The 15,969-nt window shown below is 41.6% G+C and overlaps 1 protein-coding gene across 2 annotated transcripts; it reads left to right on the top strand.

Annotated features, from left to right (window-relative positions):
• Positions 1 to 222: 222 nt before the first annotated feature.
• On the top strand, positions 223 to 13,477 carry LOC104901619 (pentatricopeptide repeat-containing protein At5g02860). 2 transcript variants are annotated; one of them, XM_010689209.4, is made up of 3 exons: positions 223 to 2,962; positions 3,061 to 3,162; positions 13,335 to 13,477. In XM_010689209.4, the coding sequence occupies exon 1, from the start codon at positions 334 to 336 to the stop codon at positions 2,842 to 2,844; it is 2,511 nt and encodes an 836-aa protein (XP_010687511.2). In that variant the 5' UTR covers positions 223 to 333; the 3' UTR covers positions 2,845 to 2,962; positions 3,061 to 3,162; positions 13,335 to 13,477. The 2 variants fall into 2 exon arrangements, with proteins under 2 accessions (XP_010687511.2, XP_057247345.1); XM_057391362.1 differs by lacking the exon at positions 13,335 to 13,477 and adding an exon at positions 8,910 to 10,008.
• Positions 13,478 to 15,969: the final 2,492 nt, after the last annotated feature.

Raw genomic sequence — 15,969 nt, 5'->3', positions numbered from 1 at the left:
AAATCCTCAAACGTGCAAGGCCCACGGCCCGTGCTATGGACAGCGGGTCGGGCCAGGCCCATTAAGCGGGCTCGGGTCGAGAACGGGCCGGGCTCGAGCTGCCCATAGGCCAGCCCGGCCCGTGGCCACCTAATCACAGTTAACGCGTGGACGGCTATATGGTCTGGCCGGCCGCCCGGGAAACGGTGGGGAATGGGGATCAAAATTTGGCTCCCAGCATCCAAATTCCAAAAGCATAAAAATAGAAAGAATGAAGGGCCCAATACAGACTTATCCTAGTTTGCAACACTCTCTTCCCGCCCTCTCTTTCCCTCTCGTTCTTCTCCTCCATAGATGGCAGAGAGACTAGCTTTACCAGTTCTTCTACCTTGTCCTTCACCCACTAACCTCACATATTATCGCCACTCTCTCTCTTCGCTCTCACAATCACAGTCACAATCACCACCATCATCTGTTCCCCTAAAACCTGTTGTTCTAGAACCCCAAAACCCCAAATTTATCCAGACCCACAACGCCAACATCTTAAACCCATCTCTTCTTCATCTTCCCAAACGACGTCGTCGTCCTCTAGGAAAGTTCCGGGACCCTAACCGTGGCAAACCCTGGACACACCATAGTCTCTCTCCTCAAGGTCAGCAAATTTTCAAAATTCTTGTTGATATTGATTCTCATTCTTGTAATTTGGACCATATTTTGATGCAATTGTTTGAAAATCATGGAATTAGCGGAAATCAGCATGTGGGTATTGTTGGTTTTGAGTCTGTTAATTCTGACATTTTGGGTATTGTCAAGGGTTTAGGGTTCTTGGGGAAGTGCGACTTGGCTTTTAGTGTGTTTAATTGGGCTCGTAATCGAAATGATTATCAAATGTTGTTGGATGGCCCTGTTGTTGCTGTAATGATTAGGATTCTTGGCAAGGAAGGCCATGTATCAGTCGCAGCTTCACTGATTAATGATTTAAATGAGAATGGTTTTGATATTGATGTTTATGCTTATACTGCTATGGTGAGTGCATGTGCTAGTAATGGGAGGTATAGGGAGGCTGTGAGTGTTTTTAGGAAAATGGAGGATGTTGGGTGTAAACCTACTTTGGTTACTTATAATGTTATTTTGAATGTTTATGGTAAGATGGGTATGCCGTGGAGTAAAGTTGCTGAAGTTATGGACAAAATGAAGCGTGATGGAATTGCGGCTGATTTGTACACTTATAATACACTTATTAGCTGTTGTCGTCGTGGGTCTTTGTTCGAGGAAGCTGCTAAAGTATTTGAGGAAATGAAGTTGGATGGCTTTGTGCCAGATAAGGTCACATACAATGTTCTGCTGGATGTGTATGGGAAGTCTCGACGATATAAAGAAGCGACAGAAGTTCTGCAAGAGATGGAGACTCATGGGTTTTCACCCAGTGATGTGACTTATAATTCTTTGATTTCAGCTTATGCAAGGGGTGGTCTGTTAGAGGAGGCTATGGAGCTTAAAGCTCAAATGGTTAAGAAAGGGATCAAACCTGATGTTTTTACGTACACTTCCCTCTTTTCTGGTTTTGAGAAGGCCGGCAAAGATGAATGTGCAATGAAAGTTTTTGAGGAGATGAAAAAAGCAGGTTGCAAACCCAACATTGCCACCTTTAACGCCCTTATCAAAATGCATGGTAATCGCAAGAAGTTTTCTGAAATGATGCGGACGTTTGAAGAATTGAAGCGTTGCAATTGTCCCCCTGATATTGTTACTTGGAACACTCTTTTGGCTGTGTTTGGACAGAATGGAATGGACATTGAAGTCTCAGGTCTGTTCAGAGAAATGAAGAGGGCAGGGTTTGTACCTGAGAGAGATACTTTCAACACCTTAATAGGTGCTTACAGTCGATGTGGCTCGTTCAATCAATCGATGGCTGTTTATAAGATGATGCTGGAAGCTGGTGTCATACCAGATCTTTCAACATACAATGCTGTTTTGGCAGCACTAGCTCGAGGTGGGCTATGGGAAGAGTCTGAAAAGGTACTTACTGAAATGAAAGGTGGTCAGTGTAAACCTAATGAACTGAGCTACTCCTGTTTGCTTCATGCTTATGCTAATGGAAAGCAGATAGAACATATGTGCACTCTTGCAGAGAAGGTGTATTCTGGTGAAATTGCACTTCATCCTGTGCTACTGAAGACCTTAGTTCTTGTAAATAGCAAAACTGACCTTTTAGTGGAAACAGAACGAGCTTTTAGGGAGTTGAGAAAGAGAGGCTACTCCGTGGATTTAACTACTTTAAATGCCATGATATCCATTTATGGCCGCCGGCAGATGGTTAGAAAAGCTAATGAAATTCTGGATTTCATGAAGGAGAGTGAATATACTCCTAGCCTGACAACATATAACTCTTTGATGTACATGTACAGTCTGTCTGGATCTTTTTTGAGAGCAGAAGAGGCTTTAAAAGAAATTGTTGGTAAAGGACTGCAGCCAGATATCATTTCATATAATACTGTTTTATATGCTTATTGCAGAAATGGTCGATTGTCAGATGCTTCTAGAATTTTCTCTGAGATGAGGTGCTCAGGGATTATTCCTGATGTAATAACTTATAATATTATCATTGCATGTTATGCTGCAAATGATATGTTTCTGGAAGCCATTGATATGGTTCGCTGCATGATTAACCATGATTGCAGACCTAATCAAAATACATACAATTCTATTGTCGATTTTTATTGTAAATTCAATCGCCCAAATGAGGCTGATTTGTTCATTAATAATCTTTGTAAACTTGATCCGTATCTCCCAAAGGATGAAGAATCAAGGTTATTGGAGCGAATAAGAAGTAGATATTTTAGGAAAGACTCATCATCCTTCTGACGATTTGATGTTTGGGAGGCGAAGTTTAGGTGCTATCCTTGTCATGAGCTTATAAGACAAGAGTTTGACTTATCTATTCGACTGCAAGTTGAGAATATAAGCTTCTGCTGTTCCTAAGGTATCCTCTTCTAATGTATGAATAATTTTATACGGGCTTATCATGAATGTAGTCATGTGAATGTAGTTTGAGTGAATGTGAACCCTATATTCTTTCAGGAGGATGTGAAACTCAAACTTTAAAGACTTTGTGCTTTTCTTTCTATGACCGGGAGAGGATTTTTACCAGACTGCAGCTTCACATCGATGCCCTCTAAGCTGGTATGTTAGCTGATCTTTGATTTACAATTTTAGTCTTGTGCCAGTGCTAGTATTGGGAAAAATATGACTGTATTTTCTCGCACTTGATTCTACATGCTCTTTTTTTTTTCTTCTTCAATTGATTGTGGGAGAGGGAGGGGCGGATGTGGTATGAGGATTGAAGCTTTGGCTGCATGCCAAACGGCCAATATATGAAAGCAGTTTGCTTAAGGCACAAGTAACATTCAGAGTAGCTGACAAGTTGAAAATACTTCATTTGTGGGAGTCAATGAAGAATCACTTGGCTTAGTGGGCCACACTAAAATTATCTCAATAGATAGTAATTCCATGGAATATCAATTTTTTTTTTGTGTCAATCAATAACTTTAGGGAACGCAGTGGGTAAGAATCAGGGCTTTACTTCTCGGATGCCTTTGTCAAAAAAAAAAAAAAATCTCGGATGCGATCAGAATCACTCCCGTGGGAGATGTGGACGGTTGCAGCTATTGCTGTGTAATGAATCCGGACTTGAAAATGGGCTAGTAGAGGGAATAATGATCTGGGCAGCTAGCATTTCTTTTATGAGCCGCTCAATCTCATCTTTTTGAAATTGAGGGTAGCGATATGGGCGTACGCTCACTGGGTTGCTGCCTCCCCTTAGTGTTATAGAATGCTCATGGCCACGACGGGGTGGTAATCCCGTAGGAGCTTCAAAAACCCCTGAAAAACGGCCCAAAACCTCTTGTACGAACTCTGGCACCACTTCGTCGGCCTCTGTTTCGCCACTTTACCCTCCAATTGGCTCAACTCCAACCAGAGACCTCCCCCCTCCTTCCGTATGGTGCGAAACATGGCTTTCAAAGAAATCTGAGATCGAGCCAAGGTAGGATCTCCCACCAACTTTACTACCTTCCCGTTTAATTCAAATTGCATCTCCTTGAGTTTTCCAATTTGTCACAACCATCCCTAATTTCTCGAGCCATTGTACCCCTAAAATAATATCTGAGTTTCCCAGCCCCAAGGGGAGAAAATCCTCTACCACTGTGACTCCCCCCTCCAATTCCAGATTTATCTGTTCACAAACACCAGCACCTCTGACAGCCTCTCCATTGCCCAAGGACACTCCGAATTCACTTGACCCAAACACAGGTATCCCTAATTCCCGCACTGCTTCTAAGGATACGAAATTATGGGTTGCCCCCGGATCAATCATTACCACCACCTTACGTTCTCCAATTTTTCCCAGAAGTTTCATAGTCTTAGGGCTAGTTAAACCAATAACAGAATTTAAAGATACCTCAGTGGCTGTCTCCTCGGTGGGGGAGATCGGAGATTCACTGCCGCCATACTCCATCTCCGGTGGAATTTCGTCTTCTCCCTCCATCAACAAGACGCTCAGTTCTCTTCTTCGGCACTGATGACCTACTGCCCACTTTTCGTCACATTTAAAACACAAACCCTTTGCACGTCGCTCTTGTAATTCTTTCTCCGATAGCCTACGTACTTCTCCAAGGTTTCGGGTGGGTGTATTTCCGACGGATCTAGGTGAAGTAATCGATCCCTGTGACTCGCTGGGGTTAGGAGTCCAACTTCGAATTCCTGTGCTGTTCGGCTGGACCCTATAAGTGTTATTTGTCCCGATCGGGCCTTTGTTAAATGAAAAAGGGGTTCTAGGTCTTACAAATGACGCACTGGGCCTTTTAGGTCCATATATTCTATTACGCTCCTCAACCCGACCCGCCATCTCCATGGCCTGATCCAAACTCATGGGATTTAAGACCCTGATCTCAGCTTTAAGTTCCTCCTTCAACCCATTAACAAATTTTCCCATGAGTATCGTTTCGGGAATACCGTCGAGTGGAGCTGCCATCTCTATGAATTTTCGGCGATACTCCGCCACTGTCGTCGTCTGCTCCGTGGCTAACCATTGTTCATAAAGCGACCCGGTGTGGGTTGGCCGGAATTGACGCAATATGAACAACTTAAGATCAGCCCACAAGCGAATAGGATGTCGCTTGTTCTCCCATTGATACCACCGGAGCGCGTCACCATCCATGGACACCACCGCCGCCTCCAGTTTCTCGTTCTCACTCAGCCCATAAAAAGAATAATACCGTTCTGCCCTCATAATCCACCCATCAGGATCGCTCCCCTCAAAGATTGGCATCTCCAATTTTCTATTGCGCCAATTTCCTCCACTTCCACTGTATCTTCCTCCACCGGAGCCTTGTCCTCTGCCAGGCCCACCACCAGATCCCCCATCTGCAAAGATATAGTCACCTATACCTCCGTTCCCTCCAGTTCCTCCGCCCATACGTTCCCCCACTGCTCCTTCCCCTCTCACAACACTCCCTGCTCTGTTCAGGCTCCCTTCAAGTTGTTGCTCTGGTTGTACCACCTGACCACGCCGGAAATTGGCTATCAAGAGCAGCTCACTTTGAATCTTCTCCTGGCCCTCTCTTAACAGCCTGATCGACATCTCCTGATCCTCAGTGGATCGGGCGATTCTCTCTTCTAATCTCTCCCCCATCGCCTGAATTTCCACTCCATTTTGCTTGGAGGCCTCAACCTGACTAACCACAATCTGTTCCACTAAGGATTGTTTCATGGTTGCCACCGCGCGCTCCACTGCCTGATTCACCCTCTCAGAGACAGAGCTTTCCAGGGAAGATAGTTTTTCCTCGAGGGAATCCACTCTTTGTGAGGTGTTTGCCGGCGCCATGATCGTTGCTCTGATACCAAGTGAAATGATCCTGCTTACACAATTCACCACAAGTCCGGTCTTGTTGGTGAAGAAAAAAGACGGATCATGGCGATTTTGTGTAGATTATCGGGCTCTCAATAAGGAGACGATTCCCGATAAGTACCCGATTTCGGTGATAGATGAGCTCTTAGATGAACTCCATGGTGCTAAGTTTTTCTCTAAGCTCGACCTTAAGGCGGGATACCATCATATTTTGGTTCGGCCGGAAGATACTCATAAAGCGGCATTTCGAACTCATGAAGGGCACTACGAGTTTCTGGTTATGCCTTTTGGGCTGACAAATGCCCCGGCAACGTTCCAATCATTGATGAATGACGTGTTCAAACCATATTTACGGAAGTTCGTGTTGGTATTTTTTGATGATATCTTGGTCTACAGTAGGACATCGGAGGAGCATCTGCGTCATTTAGAGGTGGTCCTACAAACCTTATCCGACCATAGTTTGTTTGCAAACAAGAAAAAGTGCGAGTTTGGGCAGCAGCGGGTTGCATACTTGGGGCATGTGATATCTAGTGAAGGGGTGGCAGTGGACTGTGACAAGGTTCAGGCTATGCTCGAGTGGCAGGTTCCAAAGAATATCAAGGAGTTGCGGGGATTTCTGGGGTTGACCGGGTACTACCGCAAATTCATTAAGCATTATGCCCAAATTGCCCAACCATTAACGGACCAGCTCAAAAAGGACTCCTTTGGGTGGTCCTCACAGGCTAGAGAGGCTTTTGAAAGGCTTAAACAGGCGGTAACCAGCCCACCAGTTCTGGCTATGCCAGATTTTCGGAAAAGTTTCGTGCTAGAGACCGATGCTTCGGGTTATGGGGTGGGTGCAGTTCTGATGCAGGGGCTCGGCCAATTGCGTTCTACAGCAAGTTGCTTGGCCCACGAGCTCAGTTAAAGTCGGTGTATGAGAAAGAATTAATGGCCATCTGCTTAGCGGTACAAAAGTGGAAGCATTATTTGTTGGGACACCATTTTTTCATACATACAGATCAGCAGAGCCTTCGCTATATCACACAACAGCGAGAAATTGGTGCGGGGTTCCAGAAGTGGGTCAGCAAATTGATCGGTTTTGACTTTGAAATCCAATTTAAACCCGGGGCGGCAAATCGTGTGGCGGATGCCCTCTCTAGAAAAACAGTGGGGGACGTGGAATTGGGGTGCTCGTAACAACTCAGGGAGTGGATTGGGCTGTTCTGGAGGAAGAGATTGCACGGGATCCTCTCTTGAGTCAAATCAGGCAGGAGATTGAAGGGGAGGTGAAGGTTCATGTGGGGTTCTCCCTTGCTGCCAATAGGTTGCTCTACAAGGGACGAGTTGTTATTCCTAAGTCTTCCACCTTCATTCCCTTATTACTCCACGAGTATCATGATTCTCCAGTGGGGGGTCACTCCGGCGAAGTAAAAACTTATTTGAGGGCGGCAGCAGAATGGTATTGGTTGGGTATGAGGAGAGATGTCTCTAACTATGTTCAGAAATGTCCAGTTTGTCAACAACAAAAAGTGTCCCAACAATCCCCCGCTGGGTTACTTCAACCACTGGCTATTCCCAGCATGGTCTGGGAAGATATTTCGATGGATTTCATCGAAGGGTTGCCTCTCTCCAAAGGTATTGACACCATTTTTGTAGTTGTAGACCGCTTCTCAAAGTATGCTCATTTTGTGGGCCTCCGACACCCTTTTAGCGCCTTGTCTGTGGCTGATGTGTTCATCAAGGAGATTGTCAGGTTACATGGTTTCCCGAGTTCAATTGTGTCTGATAGGGATCGTATTTTTTTGAGCAACTTTTGGCGGGAGTTATTTCGTTTGCAAGGGACTGCCCTTAAGCGGAGCACGGCGTATCACCCACAAACTGACGGCCAAACGGAGATTGTGAATAGGCGGCTGGAGACGTATCTCAGATGTTTTGTGGGGGAGCATCCTAAGACGTGGGCAAAGTGGTTGCCTTGGGCTGAATTTTCCTACAATACATCACCACACTTGTCCACCAAACTGACCCCGTTCAAGGTTGTGTATGGTAGGAATCCACCAGCACTGTTGCGTCTGGGTAAAGGCCACTCTCCAGTGGATAGTATCGAAGAGGGACTCCAGGAACGTGATGCGATACTCGATGACTTGCACTTTAATCTCATTCGTGCCCAACAGATCATGAAGCAAACAGCAGACGGCAAAAAGAGGAATGAGACTTTTGAGCTGGGCGATAAAGTTTACTTGAAACTACAGCCATATCGTCAGAAATCCGTGGCTCACAGGGGATGTGCAAAGTTGGCAGCCCGATTTTATGGACCTTTTGCCATCATAAACAAGGTGGGAAAGGTGGCTTATACTTTGGAGTTACCCCCTTCGAGTCGCATTCATCCAACATTTCATGTTTCGCAATTAAAACGCGCAGTGGGAGACTACCCTGTGTCACCTACCATTCCTGCAGACGTGGGTCCTGATCTGGAGTTACTGGATGAACCGGAAGCATTGTTGGATGTGAAGCAGGTGTCGGAGGGTGAGGGGAGCAAGACAAAAGTGCTGCTGAAGTGGAAGAATTTGCCTGCGTTTGAGGCCACCTGGGAGGATATGGAAGCCATTGCTGCTAGGTTCCCATCCTTCCACCTTGAGGACAAGGTGAGTCTTTGGGGGCAGGGTAATGTAATGAATCCGGACCCTCCACCTATGCTCACTTACACACGCCGCAAGAAGAAGGGCAAATCAGTCCAGACGCAAGGATAACAAGGGCAAATCAGTAAATCAATCGGGTTAACAGAATTCAGGGAATATAATCATGGTTGACAGGTAGTGTCATAAGTTGTTAGAGAAAAAGGAGTTTTGGGGGGTAGTGAGAGAAATAACAATTGTATATAAAGGGAAGGAAGGAGAGAAAGAAAGTTAAGCAGAAAATTATCATTTGTCTTTAGTTATTTTGTCTTGGGAGAGTCTGAGCCTCTCGAAAGCTCAGTGGTTACTATCTTCAATATCACAAACCTTTGGCTGATCTTTGATTTGTTATTATTTGCTTGTGTTAGTTGCTGTGGTGAATTGTGTAAGCAGGATCATTTCATGCTGCCTAACATTACATTGACAACAAGCTCAATACCTTCACAATGCTGCTGCAAGGCAGTGATGTGACTGAGATGGCAAGATTCAATGCCCTGAAATTACCAGAATCTCATCTGATATACACTCTAAGAATGTCATGTTTTACTGAACCAAAGTTTTGAATGAAACTTGCATTAAGTCTAAAAAATTATGCCAGTCATCCCTAAGGCCAAAGCTCTGCATGGGTTTGGAGCTACAAGAAGCCTATTTAGAGGAGAATGAAGGTGTCAAACAAGAGGCAGAAAAATTGAATTTGTAGGGACTAGGGACACCAATGGGCTTAGGCCTTAGAGAGAGCCCATAATACCATAAGCCAAATGTGATCTAAGGACAACTGATAAAAGGATGGATGCAAGGTACAATCTCACCCTCGGTTCCTCCTATTAAAAGCCAAATGTATTTAGGAATGATTCCAAGCCTTGGCTAGAAGCAATTGATCCAAGGTTGATGGTGTGGGTTTCATGTGGTGTATATTAAGTAATTCTACAGTTGATTGGTTTACTTTTTGCAATCTAAGTTATTTAAGAACCTTGCTAGTAACAATATCAAAATTTTGATACCCTCAATAAATTGAATTATATTGACTAATTAGTACTTAATACAGATCTGAAATCGATGCTCACAAATTTATATATTGATTCATGGTATCCAAGTTCCAAACTGGTGGTCCTTCCTCTTCTGAGCAAGTTAAGTTGATTTGGTGAGACATGAAGCACATGAATTAATTAATAAAGGAATCAACACCTTTGTTTTGTCGCCTATATAACAAGTTATAAGTTATGTGAGAGTGCTTGGAGAATGGAGATGGCATCCTTCAAAGTTAGGGTTATTACGAGTTAATTAATAGTTGGACTGTTGATAGAAGATGAGCCATAGTTGGACTACTTACACCAATTTTTCCAGTAATAACGCAATGCAAACTATGTAATTACCAATTGATTGAAAGAGTTAAGTTGTATTGTGAGTATTATATTCCTCATCTTTTGTTATTCATTGATTAGAACAAACTTGTATTAGTTATGAATATACCCTGATCATTGTTACAAGAAACGCAGAACGTTCCAGAATGTGGTACAGAAACGGGAATGCGGAACGAAGCCTCTAGAGTAAACCAGATGGACTCCTAGACCACGTACCACGTTCCGGGATGGGTTCCCAGGAACGTGGCCACGTACCACGTTCCTGGTATCAATGACCCTGATTGCTGACTAGACTTTTCCCTTAGCAACTAAGAGAAAAGAAAATAATTCAAAAGACTAGAGAAAAGCTTGGTGAAGCACGAGGGGATGAGGAGAAATCTAGCTATTGCCGCACCCCTCAGATAAGTTGTGTTCAAGTTGGATTCCGAGTTGCTTAATGTTAGTTCAGTAAAAATTTTCTGCTGTGCCAACCTCTTCGGAAGAACCATGCAGGATCCCAGTGTGAGTTTAGTATAATTCTTTTGGTTCTAAGGTCCTTGGTTGCCTCTACCTGAAGGATGTGTGGCCAGAATTGCACCTAAGAAATAACATGCCAGTTCAGATCCTCAAATTAAATAAAAATAGATTTCCTTTCAACTTCCACATCGATCCTATTATTTGCTTGGCAGGTCTTTTTGGTCAAGTTAAGAGAACAAGTTTTCTTCGATCTCCAGTGACGGAGAGCCGGGAAATAGCCTTGTTTAGCAGTAAGGGTTGCTGCTATGACTAAATATTTATAGAATCATATTTGCAATAACATAAACAAGTTAGTATTAATCAATTAGCAAAAGGAAAAAGAAAAATGATTGCTGGAAAATTTGTGCTCACTCAAAACATCCTGCAACTGCTGGGAATTTGAAAGAGATTTTCCAGAATTGCTCATAAGAAATCACATGCTAGTTCAGATCCGCAAATTAAATAGAAATAGATTTCATTTCATCCACATTGATTCTATTACTTGCTTGGCAGGTTTTGTTGGTTAAGCTAAGAGAACAAGTTTGCTTCGATCTCCGGTGTTGGAGACCTTGGAAAATAGCCTTGTTTAGCAATTAGGGTGCTGCTATGACTAAATATTTATAGAATCGTATTGCAATAACATAATCAAGTTAGTATACATTAATCAATTAGCAAAAGGAAAAAGAAAAACAGTAATTGCTGGAAAGTTTGTGCTCCCTCAAAACACCCTGCAACTGCTGGAAATTTGAAAGATTTTGCTCACTTTTTCTTTTATTATTAATACATGACGCTGACATATTTCCTTAGATTATGCAGTAAATTGGCATAAGGAGATGTTTCTTTTTCTGGTCCTTAATTTTGTGGGTGAGCATATTAAAGTGAAGTTGGTTCTTTCGATTATACAAGTTGTACCACCAGTAAATTAGGGCATTACTTTAGTGGATTTGTTCTTTGTAATGTAGAAGATTGTATCATCGATGACAGAAGCATAAATTACACTTGCAAGTTATTCACTTGTTGAGGGCTGGATGATTGTGGGTTAGTGGAGGTGATGATCTTAATAAGCAGTTTGTTGGGTCTAGCAATAAGAATTCTGATGGGAATCTAACCAAGTTAGCAGAGAGGATGGGCTTAATAAGCAGTTTGCTGGCTCTCGCAATAAGTAAGAATTCTGTGGGAATGTTCCCAAGCTAGCTACTGAGGTAAAGTCTGAAGAGGCATTTGTCGATAAATTGCTAAAAATTCCATTGGATCAAGTGAATTTCTGAGGATGATGATGACCAGTCATGGTATAAAGATTCTCATGACAAAGGTCCTTTCTTACAGAGGCCTAGGGCTCAGGCACACACACTATCTTTAGTCTGTACATTTTGAGGATATTTAAGATATTTAAGTTGAGGATGAGTTTCACTCTAAGGCCTTATTTGGTTGAGCTTTTTGGAAGCCTGGAAACGGATTCAGTAATCTGAATCCATTTCTCCTTGTTTGGTTTGGGTAGTAGGTTAATCATTACCCTTGAGGGTAACCCAAACCTCCAAAATGTTACCCTTCAAATTAGAGGAATAACAAAATCTTTTCCATTTCCTTACAAGTGATTCCTTTCCATTATTGAACCAAACACCCAATGTATGAAGCAATTATTGTTACCATTTTCCCCTCTACTTGATTACATTTCCTTTTACATTCCTCTATTTGAACCAAACGCCCCCTAAATCTATTTAAGTTGACTCATGCTTCTTTCCACCCCCATACTTGGTTTGGCCCTAAAGGCCTATATTATACGTCATTTTTGCTTAGCTGCAATGACTTTTACTGATTAAGCTGATCGAAACTTAATTTTGTTGATTGAAATGGATTTTTGCTGATCAATTCACTGTTAAAAACTGATGTTTACCAATTTAAACATATTTTTCATTTTGAAACTGATTTTTCTGAATTTATTAGCATTTTTCTTTTATGCAATTTGCAGAGTTTTACTGATCAAAGCTAATTTTTTGCTAAATCAAACTAAATTTTGCTGATTAAATGAATATTTTTGGACGAGAATTTAACTTGACCTAATAATATCTTTACAAGTTGAAGTGTGAGATGTTTGGAATCTAAAAGGGAACTTAACTGCTTGATAGATTAATGTCATAGATGAAGAGAACGAAATCGCAGAAGAAATAGTGAAGAAAGGAAGCGGTAGTCGGTAGATTAACATGATAGAAATAAATGATAAATCATAGACAGACTTCTCTCTAGATTTCTATATTTACCTTTTCAAAAATACCTTCCTAGTGAAGCTTTCAATATTAATTCACATAGTTTTTCTTCAAAAGTCAACATAAAAAATGTTGCATTAGAAAGAGCATATTCCTAGAACTAAAATCAGAAAGCAATACAGTATTTCTGTAGCTATGTAATGAATTTTGTGTAATTTATACTTTTAGTTAGAACTATTCAAGTTTTGGGAAAAGCTAAGACGTCATTTTAAAATTTGCACTATTATGTTGTGGCGTGAAGGTTTATGGCTTGCGTTGTGTAGGATATTGTTTTGATTGTTAGTTGGGGTATGACATGAATCAAGTGATTTTTGCAAATGCTTATGAGATTAGAATTGTGATTATAATAAAATAGAGCCGTGAAAGGTTATGTAAGATATTTTATCTGATAATACAACTAGTCAACAGCTGCCCCGGGTCCCGTCTTCTAATATACCCTCTAAACTTCTCACCTTTATTGTCTTCTCCCTCTTTCTCTCCCTGTGTTCTCGTATTCAATCAGAGTTTTGTGCAAAAATATTTTCTCCATGAGTTGGTGGTGGCTAGGATCTATAGGTTCTGCTTTACATGTAGGTGACATTTTTCCAAACTCTCAACTCATTTTTTTTAGTGCATGTTAACTCTGTATTTTGCACCTCTAAATTGTTGACTTGTGTCTCTGATCTTATTGCAGAGAATAGAGAATGGAGATATTCCATCAAAATTCCAAAATGTAGCCCTCATAGTTGGCGTGACGGGCATCTCTGGCAATAGTCTCGCGGACATCCTTCAACTACCTACAACACCTGGTGGCCGCTGGAAGGTCTATGGTGTTGCGCGGCGACCTCGACCACAATGGCAGTTTCACCACAACCATGTTCAGTACATCCAGTGTGATATGGCTGATCCTGAAGACAGTGAAGCTAAACTCTCACATATAAGTGATGTTACTCATATTTTCTATGTTGGATGGGTCACCAAATCTAGTGAGGCTGAAAGTTGTGTTGAAAATGGGAGGATGTTGCGTAACGTTCTTAATGCGGTCATACCTAATGCTCCAAACTTGCAGCATATTTGTCTTCAAACAGGTCAGAAATATGCCCTCCCTTCTCAAGACTCATTGTCTGAGATACAACATGAACCCCAATTTGTTGAGGAATTTCCCAGGGAAGGTAATCCAAATTGTTACTATACTATGGAGGATATATTGTTTGAGGAGGTTCAGAAAAAGGAGAATCTGACATGGTCAGTTCATCGACCTGCTGTAATGTTTGGGTTTTCTCCATACAGTACTCGGAACATTGTTGGCTCACTCTGTGTTTATGCCACTATTTGCAAGCATGAAGGACAGCCTTTGAGGTTTCCGGGCATACAGACGGCCTGGGATGGTCACTCCGAGGCCGCAGATGCAGATTTGGTAGCAGAGCAGCAAATATGGTCAGCAGTTGAATTGCAAGGCAAGAGGCAAGCTTTCAATTGTAGTAATGGTGACAAGTTTTACTGGAAAGATTTGTGGAAGGTTTTGGCTGATGAATTTGACGTAGAATTTGTGGAATTTGAAGAAAGTTCAATTTGCCTTGAAGAAATGATGAGAGATAAAGACCCTGTATGGGATCAGATTGTACAGGAGAAGGAACTACTTCCCACTAAACTGGAAGAAGTTGGCACCTGGTGGTATGTTGATTCTATTCTCCGGCATGAGGCTGAATCAGACACTAATATTAGTCGTAGCATGGACAAAAGCGTGGAGTATGGTTTCGGCGGTTCTAGAGACACTGCAGAGTCATTCCGGTTTTGGATCGACCATACACGAAGGTACAAGATTGTTCCTTAATCTGTATTAGATTACTTGTTGCTGCAGCTAATGATAGCTGAACCAGATTGTCATTTGAATTGTAGTGGGCATTGTTTTTATTGGTCAACTTTGAATTAGTCTACAAGTACAAGTTATGTTTTTCCTACTAGTTGCTGAATAGTTGTGCCCATTGACCTGATCATTTATGTTGATCAAAACAATCTGTCAATTCATGCGTTAGGGATAATTATCTTTCTTTAAATTTCAAATATTACTAATACAAGTCTCCAACAAAAAAAAACGAAATACTAGTCTCCTAGTTCCATCAACAGGCTGCATTCATGAACTGTGTGCGATGGTGATTTTTATTTTTTAAATCATTTGGAATGCTTCTTGGCAATAGTGCTACACTATACATATGTTTATATAAAATTAAAACATAACACAAAAAGAATAAGTATATGCTAAATAATTACTTGCAACATCCTGCAAATATGGATTTTTCCTTTTTCTTTTTTATTAACTTGTGCTTTTTTCCTCAATTTCTTTTTTCTTTTTTTTTTACGTGAAAATCAGCTTTTATTCATTCGAAACCAAATCAGCCTCCACTAGAGGCATTACTTCTACAGGACTCAATTTCTTTTTTCGTTGGTTAATAACTTAAGCAATGTATAGATAGCTCTTTTTCTTACTTGTTGAATTGATGTACATTGCTTATATATAGGTACAAACAATAAGATGCTCCCTTTTGCTATATTTTCTTGACGGAAAAATGGATCATAATATGCTTTTCGTAATTTCAACTATGACTTAGTACAAAACAATCCCAACTAGGCAACTATATATGGGTGCTATCTTCCAAAAATGCTCCTAGATGACCTTTAAGAGGATAATCAGGTAAAAAAATGTACCTATAAGAAACCAAACCTAAATTCTCTCTCCTTCAATACTCAATTCAATCTTGGTGTTCTTCTCCTTAGCCGTGTCATTATGTGCTTTATCAGTCCATCTTATTTATCATATAGCTAGCATGATTTCCTCTGATTATGAACCCAAAATGAAGTTGTTGAAGATTAGAAACCCTCAATTTTGTTTCGTCTTTCTTTTCCTTGAATATTGGCTGGTGCTGTTTCATGCCCCATCTATCATTTGTCATCTGTCATTTGTCAACAACCACAAAGTTCTTAGGTGATGCATTGCCTCTATTTCTTGCTTGGTTTCTCTCTTCGGATGTGGGCCTGCTGCCTCATTTTGTTTCTCCTCTATTGTCTATGATGTTGTCGTAGTTGTTATTGGTGTTGTTGATCTCTCTTATGTCCTCAGTCGTTGGCTATTGGTCTATCCGCCTTGTGCACGCCGCCACGCTGGTAGTTTGTTGGAGCTCCAGTTGCTGCTCCCTCTGCTTTTCTTCACACGCTGTTGCAATTTGCATCTGAATGATCCATGCTCAGTGATCATTGTCACTCATAGAACAATCATCATCCATGGTACGCCATCCATCAACCATCATTATCATCCTCTGAGCATGGATGTA

This window comes from Beta vulgaris, chromosome 8 (assembly GCF_026745355.1).
Source record: "Beta vulgaris subsp. vulgaris cultivar EL10 chromosome 8, EL10.2, whole genome shotgun sequence".
NCBI lineage: Eukaryota > Viridiplantae > Streptophyta > Magnoliopsida > Caryophyllales > Amaranthaceae > Beta > Beta vulgaris.
The sequence above is the reverse complement of the archived record's forward strand: the minus strand, read 5'-3'. Positions and strand labels throughout refer to the sequence as shown.

Coding starts and splice junctions, on each gene's coding strand:
- LOC104901619 (XM_010689209.4), top strand. CDS start 334: ATGGCAGAGAGACTAGCTTTACCAGTTCTTCTACCTTGTCCTTCACCC.